Below are 18,699 nucleotides of genomic sequence, written 5' to 3'. Positions count from 1 at the left end.
CCTTGCTGGCAAGTTAACCTTGTCATTTTCTCTTCTGGAACCTTATAGAGCTCAAGACTCTCAGCTCCATCTTTCCATAGTGTGCACTGCTTTCTGCCAGGTCTAGTACAGTCCAAGGTTCAGCACAGAGAGAGGCAGACCTGAAGAACTGAGAACTCTGCAGACCCCTTGAGGAAGTGATTTGGAGCAGAACATGTGGAAGTTCATACCTAGGACCTTATTTAAAAAGAAGTAGCAATCCTGGCAACAAACTGAAGGCTGGGCGATCCATTGTATAGCAATAAGCAAAAGAGTGGCTAGCTTGATGTTTAACAGAGGAGACAGAGAAATAGCTAAGAACAGCCCTCTTGAGGCCACAGCAAAGCAAAGGGGTCAACAATAGTACACTAAAATGTCGAGCATTTTATTGCCAAGAATGTTATGAAAAGCAGTAGCTCTGGGACTAGGAGCACTTCCTGCTGTTGCAGAGGACCTGAGTTTGGGTCCTAGCATTCATAACTCCCAATCCAGGAAATCCAGTGCCTCTGGCCTCCATCCGAGGCCACCTGTGCTCACGTGCACATTCCCACACACAGACACATGCAAACCTGCATATAACTTCAAATAATAAAACTAAAGCTTTAAGAACAAAACAGTAGCTTGCTGGTATTGGAAATTCATAGCCATGCTTGGTACTGAAAGTCAGACCAGCTAGAAGCTTGCTGGGAATCTTGAAAAGTAAAAGCCAAAGGCAATGAAAAGCTGGAAGTAGAAGAGAACGAGTGTATAAGTCTGCACAGTGGAGGCGTGAGAGACATCAGCGGCTCACTCTAAAGAGATCCATGGGCCCAGTCAAGCCAATGTACTGAACAAAGAAGCAAGCAAGACAAGCCCACCACAAGGAAGAAGTGTTTGCCTGAGTTACTGTGGCATATCATTTAAAATGTCCATTTTCAACAACAACAAAATTCTAGACATATAAAGACACAGGTAGATATGACTATAAAAAAAGACAAGAAAAGTAGACAACAGAAATTGCCTACTAGAATTCAGATGTTGGATTTAGCAGGCAAAAACTTCAAAATAACTATTGTACCATGTTCAAATAAATAAAGGAAATTGTATTCAGAGAAGATTTCATACAGGTAAGTATGAAAATCATGTCTCACAAAATGTACAGTATCAAGAAACAGATTAATTTTTTTAATCATCATAATGGAGTTTAAATGTACATATGCTCAGAAGGCAGTACCACCAAGCCTGATAACCCAAGTTCAAATGCTGGAACCCACATGGAAAAAGAGAGCACACTTGTAGCAGTTATCCTCTAACAAAAATGCTATGGCATGCATATGTGTACACACACACACACACACACACACATTAATTACTCAAGAACAACAAGGAAGATGAAAGCTATCACAACAGAAACTTTGAATTGGCAGAAGACCCAATGAAATTAAAGATTATTTAATCTAAAGAATGATGAAAAATATGAACATACACAGTGCTTTAGAGAAGTGTAGTGCACCATTAAGTGTATCAGCATTTTAATAACTCAGAAGAGAATGAGGGTACACTTCACCTATACATCAGTGTAATGTATCAGAAGGTGTGTACACTACACTAATACATCAGTGTAATGCATCAGAAGGTGTGTACACTACACTAATACATCAGGGTAATGTATCAGAAGGTGTGTATACTACACTTATACATCAGTGTAATGCATCAGAAGGTGTGTACACTACACTTATACATCAGTGTAATGTATCAGAAGGTGTGTACACTACACTAATACATCAGGGTAATGTATCAGAAGAGAAGGAGGGGGAGGAAAAGAGGGAGGGGATTAGAAAGAGTATTCAAATAAATAGTGAATGAAAACTTACCAGATTTAAGAAAATTGTAAATACTTATCCATGTACCTTAACAAACTAACAAACTCCATTAGGATACATTCAAAATTATCCATACTGTTACATGCTGTAATATAGACAAAGATAATTATGAGAGCCATCAGACAGGGTATCTGTGAACCTTTGGGAAGTTGTTAGGTCAGAGAAGGAGAATCTTCATAGATGTGATCAGTGTACTTGTAAAAAGAGACACCAAACCTCACATCCTTCTATTCAAAGAGGACTTTACTAGATCTCAGCTCCGCCTTGACTCAGGGCGCCCTGGCCTGAAGAACTTGGAGAAGTAAATAATTGTTGTTTAAGGCCCCCAGTCTGCAGTGTATTTATAGCAGCTTACACTGACCAAGAAAACCCAGAAGGAAGCAGACTTAGGAATAGGTTGGAGTCTTCCTTCCCCAGAATCAAGATGACAATGAGAATATGCACCTGTTCCTCTTCTGTGCAGTATTGGATGAAAGATTTTAGCATGGTGTTTAGACAGGAGAACAAGTGAAAGCATTAGATTAGAAAGGATCACATGTATGTATTTCACTTAGGAAGGACGGCATATAGCTTATGTGTGTATTTCAAATCCTCTCTGTAGCCTCAAATTATCTTAATTCACTAAAACTGTTGTAGTTAGTGGACACATTTGTGAGTTCTCAGAATGTAAGATAAATATGTAAACAAAACAAGTAGGTAGACTTCCCTTATACTCAAGAGAAACAACCCAAAGTCATCGGAGGAAGCCGTGTATAACAACAACAGAAAAGAAACAATTTTGCAATAAATTTTACCACTGACTTACAAGATTTCTACACAGAAACTATTAGTTGCTGTCCAGGGGATGTGGGAGGGGAGGAGACTGAGGAATAGAAAAGCACCCAGCATTCATAGCTAGAACACTTGGCACTGTTAAGGCGATAGCCAGCCTCACCTGGAGCTCACATGAGCTTTTTATTGAAATGAACAGACTGATTCTGTCATTCATGTGGAGATGACAGATGCCAACGCAAAAAAGATCCATTTTTTATTATACATGACCAAGAAGAGTCAGAACCATCAGAATAAAACTGCTATAAATCACCATAATACACACAAGATATGGTGGACAGAAGGACAGCTCCATGCTAGTCAGTGGGTGATCAGGACTGAGTGCACAAGTGAGGCTCGAAGAGAGGCTCAGTAATGCTTGATAGGTATGCAGAGCTATTCCATCTGAAATGAACTGCTCCTTCAACTAGAGACATTGTGACAGCTAGAAAGCTACATAGAAAAGAAACAATTTGATCCCTACATACTTCAGTATGCCCCTTTCCAAAACAGACAAAAGAAAAAAAAAAATCCCTAAGTACAGATTATTAAGAGCTCACTATAACAGCACAAAATTCAAGTCTTTTTTCCGTTTTTACTATATCTTTATTTTCTTGTTTTCTGTATGCATGTAAGGGGTGTATTCCATGGGAAGTGTGTGAGTAGAAGACAGAAGATAGTTTGCAGGAATAGATTCTTTCCCTCCACTCTGTGGGTCCTGGGGTTGAACTTAGGTCATCAGGTGTGATGGCAGGCATTTTAACCTACCGAGCCATCTCTCTGGCCTTTAGAAGAGAAAGTTTTTAAAAGAAAGCAGGAATAAGTGTTGGCAGCCTGTGTAAGGACAGTAGTGTGAGCACAGGACACCAGAAGCACAGCAGCAAACGAAGATGCTATTCAGTTAGCATTAATCAAGTTTAAAGCCTTTGTGCTTCAAAGAATGTGCAGCAAGAAAAAACAGAACTCAAAAATCTTACATACATGTCTTTACCAAGGAATTTGTAACCTAAACATTTAAAGAACTCTTCAATTCCATAATCAAGACAATAATGCAGGTTTAAAATGAATAAACGATAACCTTGCTGCAGAACTAAAACACTAGCTACGAGATGCAAGAAAAGATGACCACTAGCCTGGGCCATAGCACAAATGCTAATCAGAACCGCAATCACAGGCCGCTCCTACTACCAGGGTGTCTGGGATTAGACAGGTGAAGGCACATGGTGCTGAGCGTGTGGAGATATCTAGCTTATGTTGCTAGGAGGAAGATAAAATGGTACAGACACTTCAGAAAACATCCTGGAAGTTTCTCAAAAAGATTAACAGACAGAGTGAACCAGCCATTTAACACCCAGTAAAGCCAAATGAAGAAGGATGTTCACACTACATAACAGAAAGCTAGAGTCATCCCAATATCTGCCAACACACAAAGACATAAATGCCTTTTTGTATTTTTGTATTTTGTATTTATGCAAGAAGTATTTAGGGCAATAAAGTAGAACTGACTACTGTCATGCTCATACGTGGATAAAGTAGAAGAAGCCCACCACAGAGACCACAGGTCTCAGATTGACAGGTAGCAAGAGAGGGAGAACAGAGAGTACTGTGTGCCTGGAGCTGGAAACAGAGGGTTGCACTAGGGACTCATCTAAAATACTCTGTCAAACCTCTTAAGGTTTCTGTATGACATTGTCATCTGCAAAAGTTACTATGTTCCTAGACAGACTATCAAACTAAAACCAGAAGGAAACACTCTCTCTCTCTCTCTCTCTCTCTCTCTCTCTCTCTCTCTCTCTCTCTCTCTCTCACACACACACACACACACACACACCTCATAATGTTTAAACAAATTTATTATTTTCTATGAAATTTACTTCTAGAATTCTTCAGCATTAAGTTTATTGGATTCTGGCTTCAGCTTGTATCTTTTGTCAAAAGAATTAGCTGCTATATTAAGATCTATGTCCAGAATCTACCCTGAAATGATGATATATTAATTTCTTAGCAATCCCTTGTTTAAAGCTACACAATTTAGGCAAAGATGGACTTAAATTTTACTCCTATCTTCCTTAAGGAAAAAACCATCATATAAATTAGCAGGCACATAATTATGAAAAAGTTTTCTATAATTATTTTATTATAAGCATATTTTTATTCTAAAGCTTTATTAACATATTTATAGTAAGCAGCAGATCATCATATAATGCTTGAGTCATCTTTATTTGGTATAACCATCATTATTCTAATGAAAAATATTTTAGTTTTTTCTCACTCCCTAAGTCTCACTGATATCCTGCTCATTAGTCCATATTAACCACTAACTGTAGCATTTAATAACTCCTTTATGATCCCTTGCAGTAACTTCCTGAGTTATGGTTTGCTCAGGGGTGTAGCTCTGCTGTAGAGCTCATGTTACCCTGCCAGGGTCTTATTTCAACACAACTAAAACAAATATATTAATACATATTGTCACAGTTTTCTCTTTTGTGTGGGTGGGGTGTGTATACATGTGTGAATACAGGCACCTACCTGTCATGGCACATGTGTGGAGGTCAGAGACAACCTGGAGGAAAAGTCCTTTCCCTGTTTCCAGCTTATTCACTGGAACATGCTTCAGACTAGCTGGTCTGCATATTTCTGGAGACTCCCCTGCCTCAACCTCCTGTCCCCTGGTAGAGCTGTACTGAGCACTGTGACTTGAGATGCTCACACACTGCCTCCTGCTTCGATTTAGGTTCCGGGGATCCAAGCTCAGGCCATCAGGCTTCCATGGCGAGCACCTTACCCACACAGCCACATCCCCAGCCCTTATGCTTTTATCTTAAGAGGAAAGAGTAAAGCCATGCTTTCGAGGAATGCAGTGAGAGCAGTGGAGGAGGACAGTTGATGCCTTTGACATGTGAACATAGATCCAGGTGGTCACCCTGGACACGTGGGCTAGTACATCATGTACACATGCAGTTCATACCCCCAAGAGGAAAGAAATGCAGGACTTGAAGTAATGGAAACAGAAAGCGGAAAAGCAATGATAGACTAGAAAAGAACATTACAATTTCAAATGGACAAAGAGAAGAAATGGTACGTTTATCAACATGGATGGCTTAATTTATTTTAAAAAACAAAAGGAATAAAGATCACAAATGTCAACAAAAAGATAAATGGGAAGGTCACAAAGTCTAGTGCCCGGTAAGTATTTGATGGATGTGTATGTAAATGTGAAGAAATCAAGATAATATAGCATTACTCATAGAATTCTGTATTAAAACACCTAAAAGAATAAAGATTATATACTGTTTGTTACTGTTCTCAACCTGTGGGTCACAACCCCTTTGCAGAGGCAAATGACCCTTTCAAAGGGGTCACATATGCAATATCCTCATTTCAAATAGTTATACTATAATTCATAACAGTGGCAAAATTACAGTTATGAAGTACCAACAAAATGATTTTATGGTTTGGAGTCACTACCACATGAGGAATTCTATTAAAGGGTCACAGCACTAGCTAGATTGAGAACCACTAGTTTGGTATAATACACCTGTAACAGCTAAATAATAAACTAGCAAACTATCAGAGTATGTGTACGTAGATTGTACTTCCTTAGAGTGGAAGGTCAATGGTAGCGTTTGTTCTGTTCACTGTGTCCACAGAATACTTAAAAAAAAAAGTGGAATTGGTTAGACAGTTCACTTTTACACCTGAAATAACAGTGGATGGATAGCTTACAGGGCCCATGTCACTAACCTTTAATTTTAAATGAGTAATAATCCCACCTTAACTACCTAGGAAGTATATGACTAAATATGTGGGACCAACACAAACATCCAAAAACTGGGATAAGCATCACAGTCCTTCGCATAGTCACCTGCAGGGCTCAAGAAAAACAGTCCTTGGAATTAAAATAGGGAACATTTTATTAACATTGACTACAGGAGTGGATTAAATTAGGAGTAAATACAATAAGAAAGGACAACGGAATTGAAACATATTAAATACATCAGTTCAACCAAAATGACTGAATTTGTGGTCCTTTGGATATAATTCCAATAATGTTTTCTTGGAATGAATCATACAGAGATATCATAGCTTCTCTTGGAGCAAGAAATGTCCATATGTAGCTTGAGAAAGGATGAAATCACCGAATAAATATATATTTCAGCCCTATATCAGTGACTGACTCAAAGTACAAAGTCGGAGACATGGAGGTTCATGGTATGACACAGTCCAAAGTGGCAGGAGAATGTAGGTATTAGTGGTAATGTACATGTATTTTATTAAAGACACTAAGTGTGAAGCCGGGCGGTGGTGCCGCACGCCTTTAATCCCAGCACTCGGGAAGCAGAGGCAGGCAAATTTCTGAGTTCGAGGCCAGCCTGGTCTACAAAGTGAGTTCCAGGACAGCCAGGGCTATACAGAGAAACCCTGTCTCGAACAACCAAAAAAAAAAAAAAAGACACTAAATGTGAAACATACAGAATTTACTGTATATAAAACAAATTCTGGGTGTGTAAGTATGAAAAACAAAAGGAAGGAAACTAAATCTGAAAAGAAGACTTGAAAATTGACAGTTTCCACTCTGTGGAGGTAGAGAGGAGTCAGACAGAAGGTAAAGTAACTTATAATGTAACATTTTTAGATTATGGCAAAAGGTGCTCTGCAGTGGACAGGCAGACAGCAGGGGGGTAATAGGAAGAGTCCTTGTTAGATAAACATGAATGGTAAAGAGAAGGGCTTCCAAGGGAGCTGGCAGACGGGAGAAGATGCTGCAGTTCCCTGTTGGCTATGGGTTAACTGTACAATATTCACTTTAGATTCATTGACTTTTCCCTGGACTTCAGAGGACAAATGTGGAGAAAACAGGCTCAGAATTTCTTTTTTTCTTTTTTTCAAAAGATTCTTTATTGGATATTTTCTTTACTTACATTTCAAATGTTATCCCCTTTCCGGGTCTCCCCTCTAGAAACCCCCTATCCCACCCCCCACCCCTGCCTCTATGAGGTACTCCCCCACCTACCCACCCATTCCCACCTTCCTGCCCTGGCATTCCCCTACACTGGGGCATCAAACCCCCTCAGGTCAGGGGCTGCTCCTCCCACTGATGTCCAACAAGGCCACCCTCTGCCACATAGGTGGCTGGACAGGCTCAGAATTTATTTGATGAAACTTGAAGCGCCTGTACCATTTCCACTCTTGGAAATGCATACTCTTGAGGACAGAGCACATCTATGAATGATTGCCACTTACAGCATTTCCCCAGTGCAAACACTGACACAACATGTCTGCCCATCGACAGAGGAGGGACTAAAAACCATGTTAGTAGATACTATAAGACATAGATGATTATGCAGGACTTCCAGAAGAATCAGGTCTTTCTCTGTCCTCAGTGAGGAAACGTGGGCAGAAGAGAGGATAAAAGAATCTTTCTTCATAAAGAATTTTAAAGGAAAATGAATAAAATACACATATAAAGGAATTTATTGTAAATATGTGAACACAGAGAAATGTATAGTGATTACATACAGGAGAAGCATTGTGAGTTGTATCTTAAGTCGAGGATTGGTGGATAACATAGAGAGAAGAAAGGGGGGGGAAGGACAGCAAAGGAGAAAGCAGTACATATCATATTTTTGGTGTGTGTATTTTTGTTCCCCCACATGCACACGCACACTTGTTGTTGGGGATTTTGCCCCCAGAGTCTTGCACATGAACCACAAACACACTATCACTCAACTACATCCCCAGCCCTTACTGTGATCATATGTGTTTATTAAAATTTTTATTTCAGAAGAAAAGGACTTAGGAGGTTAGACCCTCATTCTGTGCGTGCTGACATAGGTGCTGAAGCCCTTGTACTTTTAACTTTAATGGCCTTACCATAAATTGCCAAAGTTTGAAAGAAATGCATTCCAGTGTCTTTTATTGATTTCATTTCTTAATAAGTTTCCATCTGTAGCATTTGGGTGTTTGTTTGTTTGTTTGTTTCTCTAGTCTGTAGAAGAATATCCCTCTTAGTCTTCCTCTTTGATCAGATAATATTCCAGGCTGTCTTGTATAGCAGCTTTGGTCAAGGACTTTGTTTTCCAACACTAGGAGCTGTCAGATCTGCCTTCTTTGCTCACATTTACCCAGTGCCCCCTCTTTTTCCTGCTTGTGTTTTATTTCTCTTGTAAGTACTGTGGAGCGGTATTATAGCCAAACCTGAGAGCCCCTCTTCCTTTCCTCAGGGATTCAGTCAGCCCTTTCACACTTATTATGGTAATAATAAGTGATTTGATTCTATTTTTTTGTTTTGTGATATTGGTGACTGCTTTCTGTAGAGGAGTTCTCTCTGTAAAGATGGCTCTGAGTGAATGTCACATGCAGTGTTTGCAGTGCTGGTTTGTGCTGACGAACCCTGCTCAATGCAGTTGTGCTTTGTCTCCTTCCTAATCCTCATGAAGAAAAACTGAGTGGCAGCAGCGGTACAAACAAAAGACAGAAGATCGCTCAGGACTTGATCAACTCTATCGACCAGACAGGAGAGCTGCTGGCAATGTTTGAAGACAACGAGCTTGATGATGTCAAACAGGAGAGAATGGAGGTATGCACATTCTTGTGTTTTGTTCTTGTGTTTTGTAGCAGGTTAAGTGCCCATGGCAGTGCCTTTGTCTGCAGCAAGCTCAGGAGCAAGCCCTGGGAAGGGAAGAAGTTTTGCCTCCACACTTGACTTTACATTTTCATTCCATGTTTTCTTCTTTGGAAATGACAGGCATTCCTTACTCTGGATCTGACATTTGCTGATGCACTTTATTCCGTTCAGACCACTTTAGATTAAATATTTACTTAACTTTTTTTTTTTGTTCCAAATTACCCAGTTGCCTCTGGGGCAAAGGTAATTCTTAGCGCTTTTGTCTCCGCACACAGAGTGAAGAGCTGGCTTCAGATTGCTGTTGGCAGTCTGCGGTTAGCCTCTCTGGCTAAGGTGCTGTCCAGGGAAGCTATATGCTTTATATCACTGTCACAGAACACAAGTGACATATTTGCATTCCCTATACATGTTCTCACAATGAATATAAAAATTGTATGTCTTGTGTTTACTTTAGCGATCTATACTTTACATAACTGTTTCTTTCAATATACTCTAGGAAAAAATGAAAGTAATGATTGACTTCACCTGAGCACCTTCCAACATACATGGCAGTATTCTTAGTTTTTACTGCAACCATTCTACTTTTACATTCAAAAAGGAATCTCAGTTTCCCCTCTCGTTAAATTGGGCAAGAGGTAATTCCAGAATTCTAAGGGAGTTTCTAAATGCCTACTGCACTGTGGTCTCTATGCATGCTAAACTGGGTAATTATTTCACATTAAATTTTGGAAGAAGCCCAGTTGACATCTATGCATTGTAAATGTTAACAACATTCTTTAAAGAATTAGCATGCCTAGATCCTGAACTGTGATCTGAAGGCAGTAGTCTCTTAGGTATCAATTACCTTAGGAAAGTGTGGTCATCTTGCTTTGAGGCAACTACAAATGGTTTTACTTCAACTTCGCCATGGGCCAAAAATATGCTAAGTTGTCTAAAGCAGATGATAAGCATATATTTCTGATGTCCTTATGTCCTCAACAGGATACGATTTTGTAGGGCATGGTTTCACTTATGGTGTTGCTTGGGGAGAAAAGTGTGCTTAGTCTTTACTATTTCATATCATGAGATGTGTGTGGAGGGAGCCCGTAAGGGAGGGCTCGACAGCATTATAGGTAAAATCTGAGCACCTGACTTTTCAGTTTCACTGAGGCAGATCTCTGCTAAACAATTCAACCCACAGTTGAGGAAGAGAATCAAGGTGCTGAAACACCAGACTCTAAATAACAGAGGAGAGCTGGAAGAATGTTGGAACAGTAAAGTCAGTTAAGTCTCCAGAGCAGGGACAGCCCCAGGCTCACACATCTGAACCACTGTCCGCTGTTGTATTATACACTATATAGTGTTAATGAGGATAATGAAATATCAGCAAACTTGTCAAGGACATGTAGAGCACAAGTCAGCCTTATCTGTACAGCAAACCCGAAGTTGATGGTTTCTTTAAGCCCACAGCATCCTAGAATCTTCTTCTGCCAGGATGACAAGTAGTTTCCATATTTTACTCAATCAAATGGCATAGTTGAAATGAATAAAAAATGATAGACTTGTAGACATAACTGCAGACAGTACAAGTAGAAAGGGGAACCATTAAGAGCAGAGGCCTTGCCTGCTTCTAATTTGACAGGTTAGAGTTTCAAGAGTAAACCGCAGCTGTGGCAGTCCATATGAAACCACTTTGGACTTACAGACTGCAATCTCTGCCTTTTAAAGTGCAGTCGAATAATCAGGCTCAGCATCATTCCGTGATTGAATTTTCCTCTAAGCATCACTTATGCTTGCAGAAATTGTGCCCTACCTTCTCTCCTACAATGGAGGAAATGGTGTAGACCCACCAATGGAGTTGCACTAGGACAGGCTTTCTTGCCTCCCCTCCCCTCTCGCCCATGTGAGCTAGCTCGCTTGCTCTCTCTCTCTCTCTCTCTCTCTCTCTCTCTCTCTCTCTCTCTCTCTCTCTCTCCCTCTCTCCTCCTCCTCCTCCTCCTCCTCCTCCTCCTCCTCCTGCTCCTCCTCTTCCCTCCCTCCCTCCCTCCCTCCCTCCCTCCCTCCCTCCCTCCCTCCCTCTTAGCTGTTCTCATATAAATAAATGATAAAGAACAAACTTTTACAAGCATAAAGACTCACTTGGGACCCTCACTGCTTCTGAAAACATGTGGGTGGGTATAAAGTATATTCTTAAAAGGACATGTGTAAGCATGTTCTTTGCTATGGTTTTGAGCTGATAATGTGTGTGTGTGTGACTCTTAGTTTCCTTGTAATCTATCATTGCCATTAAGTATAATGGGGCCAGAAACAAGAAAACTGACTGAATTTTTAAATTAATTTTACCTTGACAGTAAACCTTCATCATAGTTAACCATCTCAACCTGTTTACTCTCCTGAACCATATTCCCAACATTTGGCTATCTGTGTAGCAGAGACAGATCACTATAGATGTGATCTGTGATGTTCTGTCAGAGAGAGAGAGAGAGAGAGAGAGATTCCTCTTATTAGTTTTAGTATATTAGAGACATGAAGCACAGAGGGGGGAAATACCAAGCATATGTCCATATATAGTAGTAGTGCCCTTTCCAGATAGCCACTTCTAAGTAAAGCAGATGTGTTTTAGTGTTGATAATGATTTCTGTATTGATTCTTTTTCATTCAAGTTAGGTAGGTGTGGCTAAGTAAACCAGAAGTCAGGGAGGCATTGCTAAAAGCTAGAGATAGATTTAGTTTCTCTTAGCAAGAGACCATCTGACAGGGAGGGCTCTACATGGGGAGGATTCTGAGAAGCTCAAGTTTGTCATTGGTCTAGTCGGTTATTCTGTGACATGAGAGATTAAAAACTCAGATCAGAGCTGCCTCCAGTGTAATCTACAAATAGGTAAGGGTACACAGGAGAGTCGTGAATAGAGCTCGCCAGAGTGAGCACCCTATGGCTGGGCTGGGGTGCAGACTGTCCCTAGTGACTGTTTATATTTCTGCTTTATTCCAATAGGACATACTTAGAAAGCAGGGTGGTATACATAAAATATAAGCCTGTTTAAAGGTCTTTAAATAAGCTTGAAATTGAATGAGATCTCAGGTGGCCACCTCATTTACTTGAGGAGAAATGAACTGCCCATAGGTTTTTCAGGAAGTGGTGTCTCCTGAAGGCTGAATAATTCGAGAAATCAGCTGCCTCCTCCAACCAAGCCTCAGAGGTTTCCAGGAGCTTCCTGAGGCCGTAGTTCCTAGAGGCAGGACAAGTGGAAACCTCACTAAGGAGGCAGAGGGAGCCCAGAGGCTTTCTTTCTGTCTCTGTTTGTAAAGTGTATTCTTTCTACTAGTCCCCAGCATGGTTTGCTTTGATTATAAAGGAAAATAAATTTCCTATAGCACTAAGAGTCTGTAAACACCTCTATTAAAATCTAGCATACAAGACAAAAGATTGGTGTGGGTAAGATAAGCATTTACAAAGACAATTAAACCCCCAATTAAAACAATTTTATAAAAAAAAAAAAAAAAACACCACAAGCATGATTACAATGGCAATGGATTTGGGTTTGGCAATGAAAATAGTCGAGGGTTGTGACTCCAAGGTCAACAATTTGCCTTGCATATGTCAAGGCCTGGGTTTCAGCCTTTAGAATGTCAGAGAGATAGAGACTCCAATCCTAGCTGTGCTTATGTATGCATGCCTGTTTATATATATATATATATATATGTGTGTGTGTGTGTGTGTGTGTGTGTGTGTGTGTGTGTGTGTTATGTTTATATCCATTTGTTATATTCATAGGACTAGAAATATATTTGCTGTTTTAAAGAACTATCTGAGGTACATGAGACATATTCAGTTGCTAGCATTGTGGGAAAGAGGGTTAAAGGAGAAAAGCTTCAAAATGCAGCAATTGAAGAATGTTAGTAAAAGGTGCCTCTAATAATGAAGATGCAGTAGGTAGAAAATGCCCATTATCCACTCCAGTGCCTTCAGATGGAACGGCAGTGCAGAGGAAAGGCAGCAGATATGCAGACATAACCAACTGATTTGGATGAAGGTTTTAATAAATATCTAAGTTTATCTGACATTCATATGGATGTGAGCATACTAACTTTCCATTCAATACCAGAATCCCTACTCATGCCACTTCCATTTGCCAGAGTTCAGAGAGCACTAACCAATAAAGGAAACCCTCACTAGAGTCAGGACTTAAACTACTGTGATTTATAGGGAATGCCAACTCTCTGTTTAGGTAAGCCTTGATATTCAAATTAAAAGCATCAAAACTAAGAAGGTAGATAGTGATTTAAAGCAATAGTACCTCCTCCTAGTGACTGTCAGAGCATAGCAGTGAGTACAAAGACAGTCTGCAAGTGCTGCAAGAAAATGTTATATGCAATAGACTTAATGTCAGCAAGAAGCACAAAGAGAGATGGAAAGGGTCCCAGATGTGCGAAGCAGGAAGAACAGCATCCTGTGCTCCTGGATGTGAACGCTCAGCCTTGTAACTGTCCCACCCACTTCATATGATTCAGCAGGTTAATGCAATTTCCTGTGGTCTTGGTAAGAACACCACTAGAAGATTTTAAGAACTTGATAAGATAACATTGAATTTGTCTTACATGATAAAAAGAATATAAAACTATAAAGGTTTTATTAAAGGAAAGCAGAAGACAGAGTTCAGTTTGCCCTACCAAATATGTTAACATTTCCTTACCCCTTAAGTCCTAAGTGTGTGACACAGGTGCCAGGACAGGTCATTATCTGGAATAAAATATTCCAGGTGTCTATTGACTTTGTAGTTGCATTTTAACAAAGAATTCCAAGGATTACTGTATAATTTGCTATAAAATAAAAACTTTAAAGCATAGAATTAAATCTAATTAAATGTCAATGTAATATAGAAGGATCTTTTAGGCTTTTGGTTTCCAAACAAGCTTTCTGAAAATTTCCAAGATGTCAACAGGTCCAATGGGCATATTGAAGGGGAGAAATTGCTGTCTTCAAATACAGTTATAACATAGTAACAAAACTTAGGCCCTTCTCTTTTGAGACTACAAGGGATTTTTTCTTAATGTTGATATATGATGTGAATTTATCAAAAAGAAATAGGCACTATTAAAGTTTTCTGTAAAGATGCTATGATTTCAATTTGGAAGAGATAGAAATAGCAAGAGGAGTGACTATTAAATTGTGTTATCAGTGCTCTATCTGTCAAAATGAATATGTCTAGCCAGTCTCATGGCTAGACAGGTAAACGTGCCTGCTGCCTTACCCAGGCAACAGTGGACTCTCTAAGTTGTCCTCTGCCCTCCACATATGCAGTGTAGCACATGAATAAACACATACACATATAATGAAATTTACCTTCCTGCCTCTTTCCTAAGTCCTCCAGGGAGCAAAATGACAGACAGCAGCCTTGAGACTGAACGTGTGCAACTTCTGTTTCCTAACTAAGTCAGAAGGCATGTGACAGTAGCAAGGGCCCTTCATCTTGGTGAAACAATACTTTCTAAAAGTTGGACTTGGTAACATACAGGGGCAGGCTGTTCCTTCCTTCCCCACATCACAGGAGAGACACAGTCATGTGTCAGGGTACAGATGAATGTGAGAGCCCCCCCCCTGCCGCCACTATGTGTGATGCATGTGTGCCCTGCATCTTATCATGCAGGGCACACATGCATCACAGGCCTTGCTGGCTGCTGGGCTGACTTCTGCATCAGTGTTTGCTAAGCACATAACCGATTACACTGTTCAATTACAATTTTTAGAACCAATATTTTCTGTGTCAAGTAATTTTAATTTGTTGGTTTTTTTTTAATGAAATGCTTCTCTTAGAGATCAGTCCACCAACTTGTTTATAAAACACCTTGGCAGAGAAGAGTTTTAAAATATCATTGAATTTAAGAACGCCACAGGATTTACCACTAATTTACATTTAGTGTTTATAGTTCTCAGATTGTGGTTGCTGTAATAACCAGCATATTTTTGCCTTGAATATTTTGTGGATTATATTTCCCCTATTCTTTCTCCTTGACCTACATTCCCCACAGTAGGTGGGCAGATTGTTGTTATATAGTCTGGCTTTTATTTATCTTCACTGGTTTAATCTCTGAGTTAGTATTTCTAAATATGAAGTAAGTCTACTTTGTGGCAAGATTTCTCTCTCCTCAGTGCCTCCTCGGTTTGTGTAGTGGAATTAGCAGATCATTGCTTAGTCAGTACAGACCACCCCTTCCTTTGCCTCTGTGCTGAGGACCAACATTCAATCCCGTCCTTACTGTTACTTCCTGGTAAATCACACAGAGCAACCTGAGAGTACACATTAGCTTATTTCCAAACCATCACATCCTCACTTAAAATTAATCACTTTGGGTTCCACTAGAAACGTGTTAGTGACTAGGGTGTTCTGTTGTGTTAATGGATATGTCTGAAACTTTTCATGGCATTGATTTAAAAGTAGGCGATAGCCTGTCAGCCACTGCATTTTGCCATTCTCCCTTTTCTACAGGAGAGCCTTTTAGCATGCTACTAACTAAGCACCACATTAAAAACCTGCTCAAGCAACCTTTCTATCTTCGTCTCCCACCTTCTTCACCCTCCTCTCTCACATGCTCTGCCAGGGCTCACATACAGTTGCACAACATGTCATCCATCACACGTGCACTCATCTGGTAGCATCTGTTCAGATATTTCAGTGTGTAATGAATTCCAGTCTAGTGTCTGACTAGTTAACTTGCTAAATGAGCTCCCTGTGAGCATGCACACATCTGAACATTGAAGCGTTCACAAATAACATAGCTGTGCTTTTAGCTAGGTTATTATTTTTGTCATCTCTGCAATAGAATGCCCAATGAGAAGGATTTCCTTGGGATCCCAGTTACATCACAGAAGACATGATGGCCGGACCAGCTTCTGTCCATGACTGTGAGAACAAGATAGCTTAATAATATGCTGGTGGGCCCAGACATGCAGAGTTTGCTTGGAAGTAGAGCCCGACTATATCCTGGAAACCTATCCTACTGTGGTCCAGTTACTTCACATAGACCCCACCTTCTAACAATGCCACAGTTTCCCTAAACAGCATTCCCATTTGAAGACTATATGTTCAGACACATAAGACTATGAGGATTTGTCACACTAAGCCACAACAGTGGGCTATGCAGATACTGTTATCTGTTTGTTCAGTTTTTAAAAATGGTTTCCAAGTGTAGAAAGCCTGTCCTTTCTGAATAACACAGGTTTATAAAAGGATGTGGCTCTGTGAGTTTGTTCTTAGGGCTCTTCTCACCATCTCTGCCTACTCTGCAGTTGTGAAAGGCTGTCATTGTTTGGCTAACTTTCTGTTGGAGTCTTAGTACTGTTTGCTTAGCTAAAGGTCTCATCGATTTACCTACCAGCACCACTTAGATGTTGACTTGCACTGGCCCAAATATGTCTGTTGGCAATGTCAGGCACCAATTCCAGCTTTAATTAGCAGATTCTATTTTTCAGATGGAGCAACACGCTGACTGTGGTTATTTTTGCCCAGGAACCTACTCTGAATAGTTGGCAATGAAGAGTATTTATTTCATTTATCTGCCTCATGTACTGCACTAACAGACCATGAGAATGAATTATGATTAAAAGCCATATTGCCTCCACATTGTTACCGTTACTAATATAGCCCTTACGATTAGTTACCAGGGGCAGTGCTTTATCATATTGTAGAAATTCTGAACTTTGTATATTCATACACTTACTGGAGCCGTGAAACAGAAAGGGAAAAGGGGGAGGCTGGGAAGAAAAAGGGGTATCAGTGGGCATGAGAAAGGGCAAAAAAGCAATAGGACTCAATAGGATCAAAACACATTATATGCAATTATGAAAATCTCATAATAAGATCATTGCTACATTTAAATATATGTGCTGATATGTGTGTTTAACTCTTATGTTTAAATTTTCAGTAACTAAGATGTGCATATTAACAATTTTAGTGTTTCACCTTTTTCTATTAAAAAGTTATGAGCTCTTACTTTCCAATATCTACCTTGAAGAGAGAACTTCTATTTCTTACAGTACTCTGTACCCCAAAGAGTAAAAGGCAGGGATGATTTGTAATGAGCTCACTGACCTGCTCTTGAGTATGGAGAAAACAGAAATCAGAATGCAGAATAGCTAAGAAGTTGTTTTCACATTGAAAGAATATTGTATGAAAACTCTACCAGGTCACCAGTGTTCCTTTCAATAACTGAACATAAGGTCTTTATCAGAATTTTGCCTAATGCTAGTCCTTGTCAAAGAATGACAAAATCCTCTCTCTCTCTCTCTCTCTCTCTCTCTCTCTCTCTCTCTCTCTCTCTCTCTCTTTCTCTCTCTCTTTCTCTCTCTCTCTCTCTCTCTCTCTCTCTCTCTGTCTGTCTCATACAGTACTGGCATGAATATGGTGTGGGTGACTACTGGATCTATGATTGAATATAAGGGCTGCTCCCCAGGAGGAACTGTAAATCTGGCCCAAGAGTTCACACATTTTTAAAAATTAATAGTCAGCATTTTTAAAGTTTATATTTATTCATGCACATGCATGTATGTGTATGTGACACATGTATGAAGCTGTATGAGGAGCCTAGAAGAGATGCTTCCCTGATGCTAGAGTACATAGATGGTTGTGAGCTACCAAGTAGTTTCTGGGAACAGAACATGTGTCCTCTGAAAAACCAACCACTTGTGTGTGTGTGTGTGTGTGTGTGTGTCTGTGTGTGTGTGTGTGTCTGTGTGTGTGTGTCAATGTGCATGTGAAGAGCAGAAATTGACATCCTTTGTCTCCTTCCTTAGTTGCTCTCCATCTTGTGTTTTTGAGATAGGATCTCTCACGGAACCTGAAGTTCATTATCTAGACCATCTGGTCAATAAGCTTCATGTAGTTGACCAGGTCTCACTCTTAATTTCTTGTAATCCCCCAGCAGTGGGATTGCAGCCATGTATTCCTGAGGAAGAGGACTGATGTTCTGTGAATGTGGGGATCTGAACTTGGGTCCTCATGCTTGCTTATTGGGCACTTTACTAACTGAACCATCTCTCTAGCCCTGAAATTGTCTTAATTAATCATGACCTTTCCTGTGCCTGCATATACTAGGTATAGTTTGAGGTCACCTAAACTGAATAGCTCTTTATGAAGTAGGTAGAAGTCTACCATTACTAAGCGTATTTCATTTAGAAACAGAACACTTCTGGTATTTGAGGTAATTTTATTAAATAAAATTTGGCACTTCCTGCTGATTGCTTTTAAGGTTATTTGAGAGGTTGGATTTCCTCCTGAGAAAAGAACTTGGCCATAATATTTAAGCAATTAAAGAGTTTATATTCAGTGTTCTGACAGTGTTCAGATAGCAGCTATCATGTGCTAATTAAAAGGTATGTGTCAGTTGTGCTACCATTAGATAATA

At 39.9% G+C, this 18,699-nt stretch overlaps 1 protein-coding gene across 3 annotated transcripts in view; it reads left to right on the top strand.

Annotated features, from left to right (window-relative positions):
* Supt3h (SPT3 homolog, SAGA and STAGA complex component) overlaps nucleotides 1-18,699 on the top strand; it is a 332,054-nt gene that overhangs the window by 213,336 nt on the left and 100,019 nt on the right. For all 3 annotated transcript variants that reach the window (XM_021186140.3, XM_021186139.3, XM_085832580.1), the window contains one exon: nucleotides 9,131-9,270. In XM_021186140.3, coding sequence (XP_021041799.1) covers nucleotides 9,131-9,270 — 140 coding nt within the window. The remainder of the gene's footprint in view (nucleotides 1-9,130; nucleotides 9,271-18,699) is intronic.

Source organism: Mus caroli, unplaced genomic scaffold, assembly GCF_978045245.1.
Source record: "Mus caroli unplaced genomic scaffold, Mus_caroli_1 scaffold_18, whole genome shotgun sequence".
NCBI lineage: Eukaryota > Metazoa > Chordata > Mammalia > Rodentia > Muridae > Mus > Mus caroli.
This window is presented reverse-complemented; position numbering and strand designations above follow the sequence as displayed.